General features: G+C 43.6%; 1 protein-coding gene across 1 annotated transcript in view; it reads right to left on the minus strand.

Moving 5' to 3' along the window:
* Positions 1-22,563, minus strand: part of LOC102432073 (A disintegrin and metalloproteinase with thrombospondin motifs 12-like) — a 125,279-nt gene that overhangs the window by 46,881 nt on the left and 55,835 nt on the right. Inside the window, exons 9-13 of the mRNA XM_006106790.3 lie at positions 21,415-21,507; positions 19,868-20,013; positions 16,667-16,836; positions 8,046-8,179; positions 2,413-2,533 (exon numbers count right to left, since the gene is read on the minus strand). Coding sequence (XP_006106852.2) covers positions 2,413-2,533; positions 8,046-8,179; positions 16,667-16,836; positions 19,868-20,013; positions 21,415-21,507 — 664 coding nt within the window. The remainder of the gene's footprint in view (positions 1-2,412; positions 2,534-8,045; positions 8,180-16,666; positions 16,837-19,867; positions 20,014-21,414; positions 21,508-22,563) is intronic.

Below are 22,563 nucleotides of genomic sequence, written 5' to 3' on the forward strand. Positions count from 1 at the left end.
ATCATGGTAGGCGGCACGAGGGGAGGAAAGGAGCTAACAGAGAAACGTTTCCTCTAAACATTCATCCTACCTATGCTTCTAAGAACCATCGCCTCATGCACGCGATAGAGCGGAGGGGACGTGGACCTCGGGGAGGGCACTGTGAAGGGAGCACCGAGGCAGGGCGGTCAGAACACTTGAGTTCTAGTTCCTGTGTTCGCACCAACAAGCTCTATGACATTCATCGATTTATTTAACTCCTTACAATGGCGGGGCTTGACTGAGATGATGCTGATGTCCAGCCCAGCTCTGGAATTCCATTACTTGACCCTTTTCTAAGCTAAACACTTGTTAGTCCTTCAACCTCTCTATGAAAAATGTGGTTGTAAGAGCCTGGTCATCCTGGCCCATTTTCCACTGAACATACACTAGGTTTTCAGCCTGACAAGCAAACCCGCATCTCTGTCCCTGAAAGTGCCCGACTGCTCCCCGTCACTCGGACATAGAGTGGCCTGGGGTCCTGGCAGCTCAAGCACAGGCTGGCCCAGAGGAGCGACTCGCTCAGGAGCTGGGTACAGGCCACAACCTCAGTCTCCGTTTTCCAACTGGAAGCTCCAATCCAGAGGAACCAAAATGTGGGTCTGGTAGTAACTCCATTTGGCCCTCACACACTTAGCTGAGACGGCAAGTGAAAACTACCAATTTATAAATAACTCGGTGAAAATATTTACCACATGCAATTGAGGCTCATGTCATTTTTAAAAATGCCTTTGACGTACAGCTACCTGCAGCTATTTTATGATAGGACATGGCACAGCTTCCCAGCCAAGAAAACCAACTGGCTACCACCTCATTCCTTGTCAAACACACACACAAACACACACACACGAGACAACTATATGGAAAAGCAACAAAAACGTGCTTTTTGCTTTCCACTTAAGAGCAAAAATCCAAAATTTTAAGTATGTATCATGGGTAGGTTCTGCCAAATGAAAGGGCTATGCTTCAAAATCTAAAACCAAAGCTTTCAGCGATGCAAGTGCTGCTTCTGACGTTTGTAGACAGGAGATGTAAACTGAAGCAGATGTAGCCATGAGCAAAAGTAACAAATATTTGTAATATGTATTTGCAAAAGATTACTCAGGAGGAAGCAAAGGATTAAATGATAGTGACTTGGAGTTAGAAAGAACCATGATAAGCTATCCGCCAGACTCCTTCGCACATGACAGAAAAGCCCACCACAGAGAGGGCTGTCAAATGAAAAGTAACATTTCCATTTCCCTCCACCCTGCCTCCCCATCCTCTATAGCAAAGGAATTACAGTTAATAGTTTATTGGGCTCTCTTATAAAGTTTTTATGCACAGACATAACCTTTAAACAAGTAGGATTGTACTATATGAACTACTAACTATTGCCTTTTCAATTTAATGTCTTTTCCTTTTTTTGGAGCATTTCAACATAATCCCCTTTATTGAAGCAATCCCGGTTAATGGATAGTTAGGTGGGAGGGAATGGCTACCAACTGCTTTATGTAAAAAACTAGAGGCCTGGTGTACAACATTCGTGCACTGGAGGGGGGTGGGGGGCCCTCAGCCTGGCCTGTGCCCTCTCGCAGTCCGGGACCCCTTAGGGGATGTCCTTAGTGCTGCCACGGAGGCAGGAGAGGCTCCCGCCACCCCCACTGCACTTGCCAGCTGGGAGCCTGGTTTCTGGCTGAGCGGTGCTCCCCCTGTGGGAGTGCACTGACCACCAGGGGGCAGCTCCTGCATTGAGCATCTGCCCCCTGGTGGTCAGTGCACGTCATAGCGACTGGTTGTTCTGTCATTCAGTCGATTTCCACATTAGCCTTTTATTATATAGGATGAGGAACCTGAGTTCCCAAGAGAAGAACTCTATGCATCACACAACACAGCAAGGCTGGGAGTATATGCACCTATACCAAGGGCTTACTCACCCCTAATCTAGTGTTTTAATGGGGAAATGTGGTTGGCAGAACAGAGATAAAAAACAAATCCCCTTGTATGTCTCATCTTCATGGGCCTTCTTTACAGAAATGAGAATAATTAAAGAGTTGCAGGAGTAAAGGGTCATTGAGACATTCTATTTCAAGGGAAGGCTTAGGGTTGGTAAGGCTATCTCCAAAGTATCTATAATAATAAAAGCATAATATGCTAATTAGACCAAACGACTTTTTGGACGACATCCCAGATAACCTTCTGGTTGAAGCCGGGGCTGCTGCCTTGGCCCTCAGAGCCCCTGGTACGCATTTCATGCATTAGGCCTCTAATTAAGAAAAATGAACATATTCATCCACCTTTGCCATTATTTGAAAGTCACAATCTGCTAAAAAACAAAAACAAAACCCAGCCATCAATCTTGCCCTCCATTCTCAGTCCCCTGCCACTTCAGTTATTTATTTGTTTGTTTGTTACCAGATCCTTCTTTCTGTTTATACATCTTCCTCACGGTCTGGCAGGCAGAGCCGTCCCCCAGGCACACTCCGCAGCGATCCTCTGTGGCGTTGGAATCGATCTCATAGTCACAGCCGACCATCTGCAGGAAAAGGGGTGGACGGTGAATGACAGGAGCAGGAGGTGTCACACCTGCCTGGGACCTTGGACTTCCCCTTTCCTTACCCATTCCCCCCTTGCTCTTGGTGAGACTGGGGTTGGGGGCAGATACACTAGGGCACACATGTCTCCTTTTCCTGGTGCAGCAGAGAAACAACCAAAGCATCCACTGAAGGTAAAGGAAAAACTTGCTTAGAGGAGATACAGGGACAGCCTGGGTGGGTCTCCCCCGAGTCCGAGGCAGAACTGAACACAGTTCCTAAGGCTTAACTATGAAATGTTTTGGGACTGAAGCTGGTGAAGCAGCAGGTCCCTCCTCCCTTTCAGATGTGCAAACCTCAGGCCACTCCTCTCTCTGGGGACTTCCCAGGGGTGGGGCAATCATTCCACCTGTGACTTGGTTGTTGAATCCCTTTCCATTCCTCCCTGACACCTGTCTGAGGACAGCAGTGAACCAGCTGCTGCCAGAGAAAGGCTGGCTTAATGCTGAGAGCACTGCAGTCCGAGGGATGAAATCCCTGACATGCAGACCTCCCATCAGACCCTGCAGAGCCTCCTGTGACCCCAGCCATCCGGACCTCCTTCCCTCCAGCCGCAGAGGAAGAACTGGCCATTTCTCCTCTGATCCGAGAACAGTCTTGCCCTGTGCACTGGACCAAATCCCTTCTCAGTGCTCTTTCTGTCCATCGGTCCTCCTGCATCTTCATCTTTCCCTCTCCATGACGCCTTCTCAGTCTATCAATATGGTCAAGTCTGTCCCACCCTGAAACTCCCGCACTGGCAAAGGAGAGCATCAGTGCTCGGCAGCATCAGGTACAAAGAATCATGACATGTGGACTGCAAGGCATGAGCCATGGAGCTGATCCTCCCTGTTGCCTGCCATCTTCCATGGCCTAGGCTCCTGACCACATGTCTATGGTAAAGAGAGGGAAACTAGACTATATTCGATTAGCCAGTTGTTTCTTTTCTGTTTGGAAAGAATTGTGCTCAGTAGTTTTCTTCTCTCTCAAAGGTAATTTTCTTATTTCTCAAATCAATTGGAAGGAAGAACAGGTTGGGTCATGAAATACACTTTCCCTTTACCAGATAAACAGAGAATTAACACCCAAGGACAGAAATAGCACCATTCCTCAGGCTAACCCTATGGCAGCAGTTCTCAACCTGTGGGTCGTGACCCCTTTGGGGGTCGAACGACCCTTTCACAGGGGTCGCCTAAGACCATCGGAAAACACATATATAATTACATATTGTTTTTGTGATTAATCACTATGCTTTAATTATGTTCAATTTGTAATAATGAAAATACATCCTGCATATCAGATATTTACATTATGATTCATAACAGTAGCAAAATTACAGTTATGAAGTAGCAACGAAAATAATTTTATGGTTGGGGGTCACCACAACATGAGGAACTGTATTAAAGGGTTGCGGCATTAGGAAGGTTGAGAACCACTGCCCTATGGGGAGTGGGGCCTAAGCCACAGTCGGATATCCCCCGAGGGCTCCCAGACTGTGAAAGGGTGCAGGCCGGTCTGAGGGACCCTTCCCCCCCCACGCCAGTGCACAAAATTTCGTGCACTGAGCCTCTAGTCATATATAAATGATTTGCAAATATTTCCCCCATTCTACAGGTTGCCTTTGTATTCTGATGACTATTTGCTTTCCTGTGCAGAAGAGCATCATCAATTCTTTTTTAAAAAAATATATTTTATTGATTTTTTACAGAGAGGAAGGGAGAGGAATAGAGAGTTAGAAACATCGATGAGAGAAAAACATCAATCAGCTGCCTTCTGCACACCCCCTACTGGGGATGAGCCCACAACCAAGGTACATGCCCTTGACTGGAATCGAACCTGGGACCCTTCAGTCCGCAGGCCGACGCTCTATCCACTAAGCCAAACCGGTTAGGGCACCATCAATTCTTGACTCTGTCATTTGGACTGGAGTAACTTGAGTATTAGAGAAATCAGCTTCCAGTCTTTCACCAGGCTTGGAGCGCTACATGAGTGAATAACCAAGAGGTATTCTTACTAATTCTCACTTTTAGCTTGTAACATTGTTTTACTTATAAATTCTCAAGTAACTGGGAACTAAATACTAACTGGCACCATGACCTAATCCGCCTAGAATGTCATAATTTCCTTCCACAGTCCCTTGGCAAAGGTGGAGACTGGGAGAATGGCTGGTTCTATGAGATAGATTCCCAGCCAATGAAACTTAGAGTGTGAAGATAGGAAAGATTCGTGCTTAACTGAAAAGAACAGGTCTTGCCATTTAAAAAGTGGGACGGTAGCAATAATACTTTTCTCATCATAACTTTGATGGCCAAGAGATAGGATGTGAAATTCTGAAGAGAGATCTGCCCACGAGAAATTGATTTTTGGTGTTCAGTATGTCACAAAAGTAGCCAAAAAATGACCTTGTGAGAGAACAAAGAAGGTTCCAGAGAGTTTCCAAGAGGAATGAGAGAGGGAGCTGACTTAGGACAGTACGAAGGTGGTCAGATGAGGGTAAGGACTCAGCAGGGGTTGAAGATATTGACTCTGAAAGGGCACAAGTTCACAAATTGGACTTTTTTATTTTAAGAAGTACACAGTAGGCTGATAGTAAGATCAAAAAAGGGCTGTGGTTGGGTTGATCAGAACCAGGATCCTGGAATGAGAGGCTGGTGAAAGGCTCAGAGGAGCCGTCTAGGGGACAGCTGATGTGATAGGTCAGGACATCTGGGCTCCTTGGGAGGGACCTAAGCCAAAGCCATGCTGACTGGGAGGAAAGGCAGGAGTAAAGGAACTGAGAGTCAAAGAACTAGGTGCCAGGAGAAGGGCGAGAGGGCAGGCAGGTGAGCAGGCTGCTATAAGACAGCCGGTAAGACTGCAGAGCTGGGAGAGTTGTGATAAAAAATGTCAAAGTTTACATTTATCTATTTGATAAATAAGCTTAGGAGTTCAGTACAATTAAAAAAAGGGGGGGGGCACAGATAGCTATCTCCTAGGACAGTGGTTCTCAACCTTCTGGCCCTTTAAATACAGTTCCTCATGTTGTGACCCAACCATAAAATTATTTTTGTTGCTACTTCATAACTGAAATGTTGCTACTGTTATGAATCGTAATGTAAATATCTGATATGCAGGATGGTCTTAGGCGACCCCTGTGAAAGGGTCCTTCAACCGCCAAAGGGGTCGCGACCCACAGGTTGAGAACCGCTGTCCTAGGACAAATTCATATCTAACATGCCACATCTGCATATCTAACATGCCAAAATGTTGGCAAATGTAATTTCAACATAGAGTGGAATATATGGGCAAAAGCATATGTAATAAATATTTTCACATGCACAAAGAAAATGGATTTGACAAACACTGTATACATTTTGTTTTCTGATGGTGTTCAATTCCTTCTAAAAAAAAATAACCTGTAGTAAATGAATAAGACTAACAAAGCTAAAATGTCTACAACCTGGATCTTCGGAAGATAAATCGCATAGAGGTTATTAAAGGAAATTTGATTTGAGTAATTTTTCAGCTTAAAAACTTAGCTCAGTGTGGTACAGACAGAACGTGGGTAATTATACCTTCTAAAAGACCTTAACTGGTTTCCAGGAAAAGAAAACCAAGCAGAGAAAACGTGGCATATTCCATTAAACTGATTTCACTGGTCCTAAGAGAGGCACCCAAGACCTTATGTTTTATTCAGAATACCTATGTTTTCTATCACACGCTGCTGCTGCCACTATACATGCAAAGGTGTTCAGGCCTAAAAGATCATTCTAGCATCCCATTCATTTCTTGGTGAAATAAGTTCTCAGCCCTAGCTGTGTATGGGGAGTTTTAAAAATATCAATGGCCAGGCCCCAAATTCCAGAGACTCTGAATGTTGAGATCCAGCCAGACATCAGTGGTTTAAAAGCTCTGCCTGTTAGAATTATGGGCAGCCAGGCCTGAGAACCACGATTTGGACAGTGGTGGGCTGTTTTGGCCTGGATTCACTAAATAACCTTTTTCCCACTCTGGGGAACACATCTAGCCTAACACATAGTAATTAATTTTGGCTCTTTGTGGCTACAGTGATAATTAATGAGTCTGAAAGGAATTTTGCCTGAGCTTTTCCAAATCGAGAGTCTGATTAAGTCTGGCTGTTCATCACTCATTCCTGGGAATCAACATATCGCCTCCGGTGCTTCGGTCAGAACCGGAATAAATCAAAAAGCAACTTCAGGGTGGTAAGCGCACCTTCGCAGGGAGCTGAACATTGGTGGGCGGGAGCTTTTTACAGTGGCAATTTGGTCCCGTAGGAAAAATACGATAACTATTTGCAAAAAACAAATAAAATGTGTTAAGAGCTTATTGTGTGCCAGGGCTCTGTTACAGGCTTAACATAGATGACCTTATTCAATCTTTTTGACAACCGCAACTAGAAGGAAATATATATATATTTTTAATTGATTTCAGAGAGGAAAGCAGAGGGAGAGAGAGATAGAAACATCAATGGTGAGAATCATTGATCGGCTACCTACTGGGGATCAAGCTCACAATCTGGGCATGTGCCCTTTATCGGAATCAAACCTGGGGGACCCTTCAGTCCGCAGGCCAACGCTCTATCTACAGAGCCAATCCGGGTAGGGCTAGAAGGATATATATTAACATCTCAATGTTATAAAAGAAAACTGAGCCTCAGAAAGATGCCCAGGGTTACAGAGCTAATAAATAATGGTAATGAGTTCCCGTCCTGGAGCCGGAGTGTGACACCATTATGCTTTACTAACAGTGAGTTAGGTATTTCTATAGCATAGTTTTCCTTTCATTGATTCAAAACACCTTCTCTTTTAAACTGAGGTTTATGCCTGGGTGTTGGAGCACAAAGCGAGTTCATTAGTTCCTTGCAAAACAAACTGTGAGCAATTGGAAGGACTTTTTCAATGGTTGTACACATAAAAGCATTAACAAATCAACCCAAGTAATTTACATAAAGGCGGAGGTGATGAATGGAGCCAGTGAGGGAAAGTTAAAATAGAAATCAGAAGACCTGTTTATAGCTACCTGTTATGCCATCTCTCTTCCTAGGATCATGTCGGCAATCAATAGAGAATTAAATGTAAAAGTGCTTTGTGAAAAACACTATACAAACTATAATTAATTTCAGATTTTCCTAAAATTTAACCACTCTGTTGGCAAGAAACCAATGAAAAATTTAATGCCACTGAAGTAATCTATTGCCTTTTTCTAACAAGTCCTCCTTTAATTTGGTTCTTCTTCAATGTGTCCTGCCCCATGCCTAAAATAACATCCCAGAGCCCACCAACTAATCAAGAAATGAAGACAGCAGGAGAAAACGATTCAGTTCCAAACTGTGTCTCTGATATACACTGAGAAGTCTTGCCTCCCAGACCAAAAATAAAACCCAGACCATATGCAAATGCCACAATGGGTTTGACATCCTGAATTGATAAAAGCATGATTTTATAAAGTTGTAGATTAAGGAAACATACCCAATACCTTACATATGCCATTAATACAGACATTTCTGCTGTTGCCGCCTTCAAAGCACGGGGTACCGTCAATGACAGCGTCCAGCATTTTCTCGGAAAACTGGCCGTCTATGGGTCGGCAGAAGAGCTCACAAGGACGTGCTGAAGTGAAAAAGAGACAAGTCAGCTTTTCAGCTCAGCACCCTCCCCCAGGACTCTTTTGTACATATAGACATGACCCCAAGGGGCGTTATCCAGAGATTCCCACCTTGTACCTTTCTATGGCACATGCTGAAAAGTAGGGTTTTTTCCTTTTTTTCAGTTAGAGTTTCACAGAAAATTGAATTGGGAAGATCGCTTTAAAACACCATGCTCTCTGTTATAAATAATGAGACCTTTCAATCCAACATTAGACTGTGCTTGTAGAAAGAAGGCACCGTGCATGAGGGTTAACCTAGAACTTACATCATGTCTACCACTCTTGCAAGACCTTAGGCAAGCACAACACCTGCTCACTGTCCTCAGCAAGGTCAGCGGACCTCCAGGGGTGGGGGGTTCCCTCTGATAGGGCCAGCCCACCACTATCACCCCCACTACTGTCATAACCCACCCCTAGCAAGTCTCCCTTATTCCCCTCAAGCCCAACAAGATCTCAGACACAGATTTACAACCACACAGAAACAAGACATCTGCTTTTTATTGCTGAAGCTGAAGCCAACCCTTAAAACAGAACACCGGAAAGGTCTCCTTCCCCTGCGATAATCATGACATCTCCATGAAGCGGGGCCCTGAGGTCAGGACTTCTCCCCATCTCGCTTCTGCACTACAGAACCATGGCAGCCTTCAGGGTGGGAAGGTGGGGCAGGCGGAGTGAAGCACACTGGGCAGTGGCCAATGGAGTCTTAGTGCTAACCAACAATAACCTTCCTGACAACAAGAGCGGCACACGAAGCCACTGCTATGGCTCCCAGAGCTTGCACAACAATGATGAAGGCCAGAAAGGATCCTCTACGTGAAAGCAGCCACTGTGAAGGGAAGGTTCAGGGCTGTGTAAGAGTGTACAAGGCTTGCCTGGCCCAGTGTGGCTCAGTGGTTGAGCATCGACCCATGAACCAGGAGATCACAGTTCGATTCCCAGTCAGGGCACATGCCCGAGTTGCAGACTTGATCCCCAGTAGGGGGCGTGTGGGAGGCATCTCATCATTGATGTTTCTCTCTCTCTCTCTCTCCCTCTCCCTTTTTCTCCATAAAAATACATTAAAAAAACCCAAAAAGGGTTTATAAGGCTGAACCCGAAGTCTTGTTTCTCTGTCCTCTTCTCTGGCCTTTGTTTTCCTGGTGCTCTGGGCATATCATGACGTTGCCCTAGGACAGTGATGGCGAACCTTTTGAGCTCGGCGTGTCAGCATTTTGAAAAACCCTAACTTAACTCTGGTGCTGTGTCACATACAGAAATTTTTTGATATTTGCAACCATAGTAAAACAAAGACATATTTTTCATATTTATTTTATATACTTAAATGCCATTTAACAAAGAAAAATCAACCAAAAAAATGAGTTCACGTGTCACCTTTGACACGTGTGTCATAGGTTCACCATCACTGCCCTAGGACATAGGTCTCTGCAGAAGGAGGCAGGGGTGGCAATGGAGCGTCTTAGTGGTCATCATGAGTGTCAGAGAGTCTCTGTCCCAGACATCAACCTCATGGATTCCACAACCTTCACAGCGTTGAGTATCTGCCCTGACTCAAAGGTACTCATCTGTCTGACACAGCCTTTAGTCCGGGCCAGGTGACTGTTTTCCCTCCAGCTTTCAAACCCGTTTATAATGCAGCGAGGTGAGAACTCTGAAACTAATTTACCGGTGCACTCTCACCCTCACACATCTGATTAATCCTCTCACAGGAAGCACGGGGGCTGAATGAACTCATTGCATCAGAGCTTGCATTTTCAATTTGCTGAAACAGGACGGCTCCACATTTTTGGAGGATGATCTTAAGAAGCGATCATTAGAAGTGAGAGGTAAAGCTTTTTAATGAGGAGAAACATATTTCTCAGGTCAAGGAAAAGCTTTGATGCATGTCATGTTTTATGAGTAGATTGCAATTTCACTTTCACCATTAAAAAAAAATCAGTTTCTAAAATCCATGGACAGGAGGGCTTCATGGGTCTGAGCCCTGTGCAGTCACCGGCGTCTCATTTGGCCGGAGGCTTTGTGGTCGCTGTCCTGGGGCTCTCAGTCATTTCACATTTGAACTTAGACTTTGTAAGGGAAGTCGGTGGCACAATGAAGTGCATGCACGGACAGAAGAGATCTGCCATGTGCACGTCCGTGGGCCTCGCCAGACTTTAAGAAATACTAAACCTTAAGGGAAAGGCAGAATTTAAAATGTTGTGTTGTTAAAACTAGTTACATTCAACTTAAAAAAGAAGCTCAGTTTAATGACTAGGCTCAGTTAAGCTGGAGGGGAAAAACAAAAGCAAATGAAAACTCCTAATCAAAAATCCCAACCGAAAATCAACCAAGTAATTAGTTAGATTCTGTAATTTGGGGCAGATTAAAATGGCATTCTTTTACTTTCTGATATGTATATATTACTGTAGTCCCCAAATATAAATATATATATGTATATATATATATTAGTTAAACATAAGAAGGCATTAAAATTAATATCTTCGACAAGAATAGAACTAATTAAAAAGAAATAATGAAACCTATGTCATTGATGTGTTAGACTACCTGTCATTGATGTGTTAGACTAAGCTACCTGTAGTAATGCCTACCATTTACTGTATGTTTTTAAGTTCTGTCTCTTGGTTAAGGTGACTAAGAACTGTGATGATAAATTTGTATTGGACCTTAAGTTGTTTGCTTTAGTGATTAATACAGGGTGGGGCAAAAATTGTTTGTATGGAAGATAATACAATAATGAATAAATAATAATACAAGAATACACTGTGTTTTGGGTACTCACAACTGTAAACCTACTTTTGCTCCCCCCTCCCATATCTAGGCTTCAGGATCAGGCCTGGTCTAACGGTTGGCTCTCTGGCACAGTCTGAATATGGCCAATTTACTTAAATTCTCCAAATCAATGAGCTTACCCATAAGAATTGGGTCAAAAACTTAAATTTCCACACGGGATTTTCTTGTGGGGATAAAACAGGGAAATGCATAGAAACCGCTGCGTGAAGTGCCTGGCACAGAGTGAGTACCGATAGAAGTTCAATGTAAGCTTCAGTTAGGAATGAGTTTTGCTGCCAGTAGTGCTTCCTTGCCTTAAAGGAACAGGAGTTTATTTCCCCCACAAAACAAGAAATCCAAGGGTAGGAGTGTTCAGCTACCCTCCTTATTTCCTCCTGCTCAGCTTCTGGGGTGGGGCGGACTTCTTGGTTGCATTGTGACTGTGTAACCCTGGTAGCAAGAGAGGAAGGGTGAATGGCAGGTGGGCAAGGGACCAAGGGCCAGCTGGGTGGGCACCAGTTAAAAACATTCACAGGAGCTTTTAAAAGATGAGCCTTCGATGGAAACAACCAAAGTGTCCTGCAAGAGAGGCCTGGATACAGAAGATGTGGTCCATATACACAACGGAATACTACTCAGTTGTAAGAAAGGATGACATACTGCCATTTGCAACAACATGGATGGACCTTGAGGGTATTATGCTAAGCGAAATAAGTCGGAAAAAGCTAAGAACAATATGATTTCACTCATATGTGGGATCCAAAACTGAAACTCATGAACACAAACAGCGGTGTGGCTGTTGCCAGAGGGAAGGGGGTGGGAGTGAAGGGGTCTTAATCTATGGTGATGGGGACACAGTGCAATATACAGATCTTGTAACATAGAAACCCACACCTGAAACCTGTATGATCATATTAACCAGTGCCACGCCAATACATTTAATAAAAAATGGTACTTGTTAAAAGTTGGAAATCCAGTGATTTTGTTTATTTGTATTTCATCCTTTGAATGATCACATATTATTTCACTGAATGAATGGATTATAGTTTAACTAGAAAAAAATAGTAAAAGACGAGCCTTCATCTCTATCTCTTTGGTCAGAACTGGTCCACAGGAAATCTGGGCTAGTGGGTCATTTAGTTTTCCCTCTCCCAGTGTAGGGGAAAGTGAGAGTGAAGAGGGTTGTGAGTGGCTTTGGGTGTCTGCAAACATCCTTATTATTCCATCATTTCCCCACTTGAAGCCAGATTCCTAATCTGTGAAATGCTAGGCTTGGCTAGAAGATCTCCCAGGCTCTCTGCACATGATTTCTATCTAAACCCCAAGGATTCTTGCAATAAACTCTATGCCTGCCACCCTGGTGGACCCAGATGCTAGGACTATCCTCCCAGCTCTTGGGAGAGCTGCCAGCATCGGCCCTCAATTGTCACCTAGGCTTGAAAGAGCTTCCCTGCCCAGGACACTCACCTCTTCCTGGGGCAGACCATACCCAGCGACTGGTCATGCTGGGCACACAGACATGGCTCCCCCACCCCGAGTGTGGCAACTCTGAAGACCATGGCAGCTCCGGAGCTCCACGTGCAGTTGGGGAGGCCTTTGTGGAGACTGCATTGCAGCCCAGCTTCCCCCCTGCCCAGGCCCACCTCCTCCCCTTTCCTTCCACAGCTGCTGAACTTCCTGCACACTAGTCTCCGTCTCAGTCTGTTTCCTAGGGAACCCGATCTGCAACAATTCCTTAAAGATGTTCCTGAAGGATCCTAGCCCACAAGGAGCAGACTGTGATCTGACCTCACGTCAGACCCTCCACATTTGCTGGAAACTTCATGGGCATTAAACATTAATTGGGCTTAAATATTTAGAAGCAACAATAGAAATAATGAGCTTACATGAAGAATTATTGGGTGTTCTAAGAAAATTTAAAAAGATCTAAAAAGAAAGGGAGATTCCAAGAAAGTGACAACATCAAGATCAGATTCTGGTTGTTTCCCAGTAGAAGATGCAGGATATAAACACATTCTATTAACATAGGCTAATGAAGTCCCTGAGAATCTACATAAGTTAGCGTGTGTGTGTGTGTGTGTGTGTGTGTGTGTGTGTACATAAGTTAGTGTGTGTGAGAGCTTCTTAGTCAAACAGACCTATGCTTCAATTCCAGCTCCATTATACAAAATCCTGTAACCTTAAATAAGTGGCTGCCCTCTCGGAGACTAAGCATCTTTATTGCTGAAGATGGGAGGTGGGTGAGTGAGAGAATACATAGTCACGTGCTGATATAAGTAGGACCTCCGGAGGTGCAGCGGATGCAGGCAGCTCTTCTCATTGGTGCCTGCATGGCTGTGATCTAGTGGGGTTGCATAATTTTTTTGGTCAGGAATGCTGGTAAAGAAAATGCCTATATTAGAAAGTAGGCTGATCTAGATTCATAGTTTTCAAAACTTTTAAGCAGAATTTTTTTTTATTCAAACAAGACTTTGCCAATAAGGCAGAGGAAATCAGGATTTTATTACACAAAGATTTTGTAAGTTCAAGGATATAACGCTTAAAAATAAATTAGTGTGATTTATAGAGACTATTACAATGAACAAAAATGCTAACATAGAGCTTTTGGATGGCGTTATAGATTTTTATGGGGTGCAGCATATACTTTTTTCTGTGGGTTTTTGGTTCCACACTATTGAAGAATTTTGACAAATAGTTGTAAATGATATCAGTTTAGAACAGCCGTGGGCAAACTACGGCCTGCGGGCCGGATCCGGCCCGTTTGAAATGAATAAAACTAAAAAAAAAAAGACCGTACCCTTTTATGTAATGATGTTTACTTTGAATTTATATTAGTTCACACAAACACTCCATCCATGCTTTTGTTCCGGCCCTCCGGTCCAGTTTAAGAACCCATTGTGGCCCTCGAGTCAAAAAGTTTGCCCACCCCTGGTTTAGAACAACTCAACCTGCAATTTCAGAGTATTTCTCAGTTAATTGGGTTGATAGGAGACGTTCCTTCTAAGGTCTACAGAAAACCAAATTAATTTGACTGTGTAAGTCAATGTATTGATGATTTCTGATATGTTAAAACCTGACATAATATTTTTTTGTGTAAGTGCTGTTCTTTATCGCACTTTTTGAAAATAGTTAATGTTTTTTTGAAAAATGAAATGAGAACCAAGCAATTTCGGAAGCCCTGAGATTCCATGAGACAGAGTTAGCAAACTACAAGGTTTGATGACGTTTCTGTGCTTATTCCAAATGCTTAAATTCTTCTTCAGTCATTGGCTACTTCGCAAATCTACCAAGACACTTAACACTGTCCACTGAGTGAGCAGAAAACTCTCTGTACATTTACTTTATTCTCTGGTGCCTTCTCAGGGAAGGCCGGGAGGGTACAAAGTACTTGATGCACAGAGTAAGTGCTCCATTCACAGTGGTTGATATGAATGACCTACTTGTCACTCTTAGAGGTGTCTGTCAACTAAGCAAATAACAACTCCGTTAAGATAAGAGTTTGATGGGGGAAAGAAATCAGCGTGTTGGTCAAGGTAGTAGTTACTTATATTAGCAGGTAAGCCACTATCTATATATACTAATATATAAAGCTCTCGCTGGTGCCAATTGCACATGTGTGTTTCAATCTGTCATTGTCGATCATGAATTTGGTTGACACTTATATTATAGAGAAAGGGCAAATAACAATATTAAAATATTTATTCTAATTAATTTCCTTTCAATGTGCACGAATCCGTGCACTGGGACACTAGTGCTCGAATAATAGCACAGGGACCTGTAAGAAAACCGTGGAATGGAGGATGGAGGCTGAGAGCCCAGGTAGGCAGCGAGCTTAGCTTAATTCCACCATATGGTTTATTCAGCCTCATACTAATTTCAGATGCAAACCAACCACTCCAACGTGAGTGAAATTTATGACTACATTTTTTAGAACATTTTTTAAAATTGATCTCAGAGAGGAAGGCGGGGGGAGAGAAACATCAATGATGAGAGGGAATCATCAATCAGTTGCCTCCTGCATGCCTCCTACAGGGGATCGAGCCCAAACTCAGACATGTGCCCCTGACTGGAATAGAACCCAGGGCCCTTCAGTCTGCAGGCCAATGCTCTATCAACTGAGCCAAACCAGCTAGGGCATGACTACTTTTATAATTCTCATTTTTTAGTACCTATTCTATGCTATACAAAAAAGTATGCATTTGATAAATGCTTATAAAAAATGAACACCCGGTTGAGCCAAATCTTTTTATTCCAAGTCCAACTACTCAAGCCATCCGAGTTCAGAACACACAAGCCCAACTCTGCATCTACAGGGAATCAGGGGAGGGGAAATCTCCAAACTAAGCACCTGTCATAGTCCTGGGGCAGCTGTGCTACTTTAGTTCTGGAGGCTGCACATAGAACGACAGGACCATGGGCCCAAGAAGTTTCAACATACTGCAGAATGCCCAGGGTGTAGGGAAGGCAGCACCTTTCCTCATTGGTTTTGTTTGCTTGCTTTTTCGCAGTCCACATAAGTATATACATGAGTTATCTGATATTCAAATGCCTGGCTCAGGAAGCTAAGTTGTACCAATAACAAAATGATTCGCTCTTCTAGAGCATGAATGATGCTAAACTATGGGGAGTAAGGAGCAGACGTTGCCCATGACAACCAATAGCTCCAAAATTGACAATAGCATTTTTATAACAGTTCAAATACATCGACAATAGCATTTTTATAACAGTTCAAACACATGCTTTTCATTCATTGCCCCACATCTATGAGTCCTCTCGTGTGCTACTACACTGGAATTTCAAAAACTTTAAATCATGAAAATTTGGTTAGTTATTTTTTTCTTCCTGTCTCTAATCTCCTTCGCTCAGGGAAACATTTCACGTTTCATTCCTCACGGGAATGACGACAAATAGCCCAGATACTTTCTGATGTTAGTCTACAGATAATGGTTAGTGATGTTCTTCACCTTCAGAAGAGAATGCGCGACTGGTCCTGAGTCAGTGCAGCGCTGCTAAGGCTGCCATTCATGCTCCAGCTCAGCCACATCCCCACCCCCTCATGTGCATTCTCTAGATGCCTGCTTTCACTCTTTACCCTTCTTAGACTGTCTTGTATACACAAATGTTCCTTCATGGCCCAGAGCTGGTGCTCATTCATTTCTGATGAAGTCATTCCTACATCTTTCCTTGTCCTGTTCTCTGCCCACATGGAATGCCTGACTATTTCGATGCCTCTCCTCTCCTTGCAGTAGAAGGCTACTCACACTTAAGGATCATCACCGACTGTCTGGGAAGCCTTCTTTGAAATTACTGCAAACCCACAATGACCTTTTCTGAATTTCTGCCCAAAATTACAGTCTGTTTCACACGCTCATCAACAAGCGCTTAATGAATTCCATGCGCCACTTATCACTTCATTGCACCTCAGTTGTTTTGAAGTGAACCACCGAGTTTGACAAACTTGTCTTTTATCTCCTGCAGAGCTCAGCACAGAGCTTGGACGTATTCAACCTTTAATATTTACTGATTAACCTAACTGGACCCTGATTTTACCTGCTAAAATACAAAACATCTAAGGGTACATTTCTCTTTTTGTTGGACTTGGCGGGGTGGCACAGACCCCTGACATATGCTTTCTGATAATGGCTGTGGACCTGGATCTGGAATATACTGCCACAGCTCCTTACCTGGATTAAAAACCGGAAACCAGTTGTAGAACGCATTCTTGTAGGGCACCGTGTCAAACTCGCTGCACTGCATCTGCCGAAATGTGGGTGCATCGGGGCGACAGGGGTGGACGTTGCACAGGCGATAGCGTCTCCTTTCTCCAGTGCAGTACTTTCCTCCAAACTTTGGCCTACAGATGAGACACAAAGGCTGTCCTGTTAGTTTCCTTAAAGGCCAGCATCTTCCCTTAAACTCCACTGGCATGTGGCCATGCTCACACCTTCCCAAACCATGTCCCTCTCTACCCTTCACACTCAACTTTTAAATAAATTCTTCCAAGTTCATACATTTCTGTTTGTGTTGCTGTCCATGAACATTCAATCCCAAGCCTATTCTGAAATAGCTTGATCCCTTCCCACATTTAGTCAGTTACCTGGTCATTAGCTGTATTTTTATATTTGTTTCCTCCTCTTTATTTCCATATTCACCAAACTTGTCCAAGCTTTATCTCCATTCCTGTCTCCCCTCTATCCATCTTTTTTCTTTATCCTTATTCAACCTATTGTACACACTCTTATCTGGTTAATTTTTACAAATACCTAAATTAATTTAGTTTTTGTTTAAAATCCTTTAATGGCCACCGAATCAAGTCCAGCCTCTTGAGCTTGGCCTTCAAGGCTCTCAAGATCTTGACTTAATTCACTTTACTTCCCATATTCCCCTTCATCTGCACACTGCTCGTCATACTAACGTATTTTGTATTTCTTTTTTGTGCTTCTGGATAGATTTCCCCTCGCTTTAAGTCTCTAAATGTCTATATACTGCCCATACTTTAAGGACCAAATAAATGTCATCTCCATAATGAATTTTCCCCAGAATCCTACCAGAAGTAATCTCTTTCTCCTCTTACATGACACTTCATCATCCTACTGTATGTGCTTCCTGCACTTAGCTCTCCCAAAGAGAAGTCTCTGACTAAGGGAGTTCATAGTCATTGACTCCCTGTAGGTGGTACAAAGATTTGTCTTTGATATTTGAGTTTAGGCTGGCTTTCTACTCGTTATGATAGAGTGACACTCTATGACTTGGAATATCTCCAATTCATCTCCATCCAACAAACATCACTGAGGGCATTTTATGAGCCAAGCCACACTGGGTTTTCACTGGACAGTGACTAACATTAAGGATACAGTCTCAAGGTCATTTGGTCACTCATTGGCATGAATCTGTGACCTAAATCCCAGCACAGAATCTGTGACTTTGTTCCACAGGTATTGTTCTCAGTGAACTTAAGCAAACCAGCTACTGAGATCATACATAGTCACTCACTTGAGGAGACTCTGTGACAAACTGTGGCCTGATATGGGAATTAGGACCATTTTCTCCCTGAAGCTCTATTAGAGAGTCATCCTTCAGTTCTTCAACAAGGATGTCCCTTTTTGATAACACAGGTCATTGACCATTATCCCCAAAAGGCTACAGATTGGTGGTAGCTGATATGCAGCATTGACAATGGGTCCCAGAGCAAATCACCTATATTTCCTGATCTCTACAATGGAAATCACTTTTCTGATCACACTGAAATAAATTATAAAATAAAAAGATTCTCTGTAAAAATGGAAGTGTAAGAAATTCTTGGTTTTACATTTATGAATTCACAGAAACCTTATGTTTAAACAAAAACAATTTTTATCAAAGGGTAAGATTTAAAAACAATTTTGTCCAAATTCCTCAAATATATACTTATATGTGTGGTAAATGATTAAATATCATAATAATGATTATATTAACTACAATTTACTGACAACTTTTATAGTAGGTATTGTATAAAACTCTTTGTAGATATTAACTTATTAACCCTGAGAAATTTATTATATATGTGATATGTATATACACATGCTTATATGTACATATAATAATATACTTATTAATAAAAAGGAGATAGATGAATGTATTAAAAAGCTGTGATACATTTACACAATGGAATACTATACAGCTATTCAAAGATGGATCTCTTACCCTTTGAGATAGCATGGATGGACCAGGAGGTTAGCATACTAAGCGAGACAAGCCAGTGAGAAAAATAAAATATCACATGATCTTACTTATATGTGGAATCTAATGAACAAAATAAACTGACGCACAAAACAGGTCCAAAAACATGGATACATGGAACAGACTGACAGATCTCGGGGGTGGGGGCAGAAAGAGGTTGACCAAAGAACATTTATGCATATATGCATAACCCATGGACACAGACAATAGGGTGGGGACGGCCTGGGGTGCGGGCTGGGTGGAGGGAGGCAAAGGGGTGGGAATGGGGGACATATGTAATGCTGTCAACAATAAAGAACTCACTAAACAAACAAACGAACAAATAAATAAAATATAAGATTTGGAATTAAGATATTGAGGGAACTATAATAATGCTTATCATTTGCCTTTTACAAACTGTGAGTCTTACTCTTCAATTTAGACTAATGTGAAAATAGGTAAAGAAGCTTAATACATTTTCTACTTACAGGAGGTATCATATGTATATTTAAAAAATTATACTTGGGAACTGGTATACCAGAAAATAATGAAATTGATAATGTAAGATATATTTGAACATCAATGGAATTTAAATTTGATTTATATATAATATCATCATACAAATTTAAAATATGAAAAAAGTAAGCAATTTGATTAAAACTTTGAAAGCCACTTGTGAAATAACTTCTTTGGAATTCTTAACAAGCTAATATGGATCTCTAAGGTTTACAAAATCCTTATCTAAAATTTTAAAATAATAATCCCCAGAAATGTGCCTGGTTATTTGCTTAGCTACCTAAGGGAAGAGAAACATCTTTGCAAAACCGTACATTCATTATTACTGAAGGAAGGCTGCAATCTTATCAGCAAACTTGGGTCTCACTGATCTCCTGCTGATGGTGTCGTTTATCCAGGAGGCCTTAACTGCATAACCTCCTGGAGGCTTTCCCTTTAAAAGAAAGAAATGTGCTTATCTCTCCAAGCGATGGAATCCGCTTATTTATCCAAGTTCCAGCAGGAACCCAGGGCCAAGCCCAAATGAAACACGGCAGAACCACTATTTGTTCACCCTCTGGGAATCTTCAGCGTCCCCACTAATTTCCCTCAGCAGGCGTGGGTCACCGATGTCACAGTGGCCAAGCGGGTCTCCCAGCTCACGGGAGAGGGAGGTGCTTGGCCGCACTCACTCGGGGTTGTTGCAGAGCCTCTCCGCGCTCTGGGCCCCGGCCCCGCAGGTCCTGGAACAGTGGGACCAGGGCGACCAGCGGCCCCAGCCTCCGGGAATGCTCTCTGGTTTCTTCCCCACCGTGATGCACTTGCCGGCCATACACCACTGGAAAGAGAAGAGGAGGAGATGTCAGGAAGGCTCCCGCAGCAGGCTGAGCAGAGCACCCTAGACGTCTAACCCTGACTCGACTCTCCTCATCAGCTTCCTCCAGCCCACGTCACATGGAGAACAGAGAAGAGCTCATAGAAGAATTTCCTCCAAGCGTCTTGGGCCTGAGGAGCAGAGAATTTCAGGAATCAAGGGGACTTCATGGTACCTAGTTGCAGCCAAAGCAGGAGTGTTACTCAAAGTGTGGTTGGCAGATCGCATGCCAGAATGTACATCAACACATCACTCCTTCACGGGGAATGTCCCGCTAGGAAAAGCGCGTCAGCTCAGTATGCTCTGTAACATAGCTGTGCAGTAACGTCATCGATTTACTTTCTGGTGCAAGCTCCTTATCTTGTTGTAGACAGCAACAAACATTTTACAGACTGGTACTGCGATAACACTTCTTTACAGCCCCTCGGGGTACTTAATGTCAGATAACGTTATCCTCCTGGTAAAAGTCCATTGGTTGCCAAAAACCACTGCTTTGTTAAGAATTTTAAGTTCTTTCTAGTATCAACAAAAATGTCTCTTTTCCTGTAACTCTACCCAGTGTTTTTAGTTCTGGTCTTTCGAGTGATTCAGAAGAAAAAAAATCCACTCTCTCCCTCTTCAGGGAAATGCTTTAACAACTATCAGTTTAGGAGGGTGAACCATATAAAAAGAAAAAGAAAATACAACTTGATTGTTAGAAACGGCCACACTACCCGGAAGATTTGGGCATGTTTTATCTGCTGCCCTCCCTGTCCTTACTATTTCTGATCGCTGTGTATTGACCAGGTTCTAAAACCTGTGATGGATCAGGCCATCCTCAAGCTGCATAAAGATTCCCACCAAATACCTAAGTTCTAGACCCACAACCAACCCGATTGGCTTTGTGGAGCAGCACGCATTACCCACTTTCAGGGAAGTCTAGAGAATATGAACATCTCTGAGTTCTTGGGTGTCTGGCTTTCTTGCTTAGCACAGTGGACAGATCTTCAAGAAATGCAGTCATATCGGATGATGAGAAAGAAGACCACAAGTGGCCCAAGTCCACCATCTTTGGAAAGAAGCCACCACGGGCTTGTCCTTTCAGATCTTTAACGTGAAGGTGTGACTAACCACGCATTCCATGGAAGTGCATCAGGGGGAGACGGAACAGATGTTCTGCGATCGGAAGCGTGGGATTGGGCTCAGCCCTCTCTCCTTCACCACTTGTTCCCATGAAGGCTCAAAGGCTCAGGGGCGGTGGACCCTTTCCTCCGGCTAGTCCAGCTCTGTGATCTCCATTCACCCAGAGACAGCCGCCTGCAGGGCCTCCTCCCCAGAACTCAGCGCCCACCGCCCGCCAGCTGCCTGCCTCAGCCCACACGTCACCTTCCTCTCGCCACACCGGGTCCCATCCGCAGCCGCGTCCAGCTTAGAGCGACAAAAGCCGTTCACCAAGCACCACAGCGTCTGGCAGACATTCTGGAAAACAAATGTGAGATCGCACCTTTTTATATTTCAACACCTGCACAGAAGCGTTTCTACAGTGACAGTAAAATACACACTCGTCCACAGTACACGCTGCTGTTCCCAGTGAGCAGGAGTGATGGCCTGGCTCAATATGAGTTCCTTCTCCTTGTCGATGTGATAGAAAGGAACCATTGGAGCACTCTCAGCTCAAATGTCATCTGTACTTCGTCATAATTCCTAAACCGTGGTGCGGAGACCATACTGGGCAATAAGAAAATGGGAGATAAAACACATTTCCTAAAAGTTGAGACTGTGATCACTAGGTGTGTGGCACAATACCCATGTCCTTAGGTAGGGTAACTGGTGGCATTAGCCATCAAGGGCCAATCCAAAAACTGCGGGTAGAAGTTTACGAAGAGCTGGGTGGCTGTAACCTGAGCCTGCTCGCCGAAGGAAACAGGTTTCCATCCAGAAAGCCTCCACTTACTTATTCCTGAAAGCAGCCAGCCTGTTTGAGCTGCCGGCCCCTGAGAAAGGAGGCCAAGCAGGGGACGCTGCAGTCTTCCAGGAACAGTGGGGTGTAGAGATATTTAGGAGGCAGGATTGGTGGGACTTGGTAACCAGTTACAAGGGAGGGGTGAGGGGTTTTTGCATCAACTTTATCATCTCTGTTCAGGTTTGCTTGTTCTGTGTAAGCACTTATTTCCTTCCTCCTCAGAGTCTTCCTCTAAGTCTCCTTCTGTCTTTATCTCGTTGGATTGACATGTTTGCATCTGCCTCCTCTCCCAGAGCTGCGCAAGGCCAGAAGCTCTGATTACGGATTTGGAGTGCTCGCCTCCTCCATCTCACTCAGGACACAGCACAGAATCTGGCCCAGGCTCACTGCGAGTTGCTTCTCCTTGTCTACGTGTCAGAATAATACGTAGACACACCAAAGGGCAGGAGTCAGAGGACAGTCAAGATCCAGCTTACAGCCCTGGCCAGTTTGGCTCAGTGGATAGAGCGTCAGCCTGTGGACTGAAAGGTCCCAGGTTCAATTCCGGTCAAGGGCATGTACCTTGGTTGCGG

This window comes from Myotis lucifugus, unplaced genomic scaffold (genome assembly GCF_000147115.1).
Source record: "Myotis lucifugus unplaced genomic scaffold, Myoluc2.0 scaffold_911, whole genome shotgun sequence".
NCBI lineage: Eukaryota > Metazoa > Chordata > Mammalia > Chiroptera > Vespertilionidae > Myotis > Myotis lucifugus.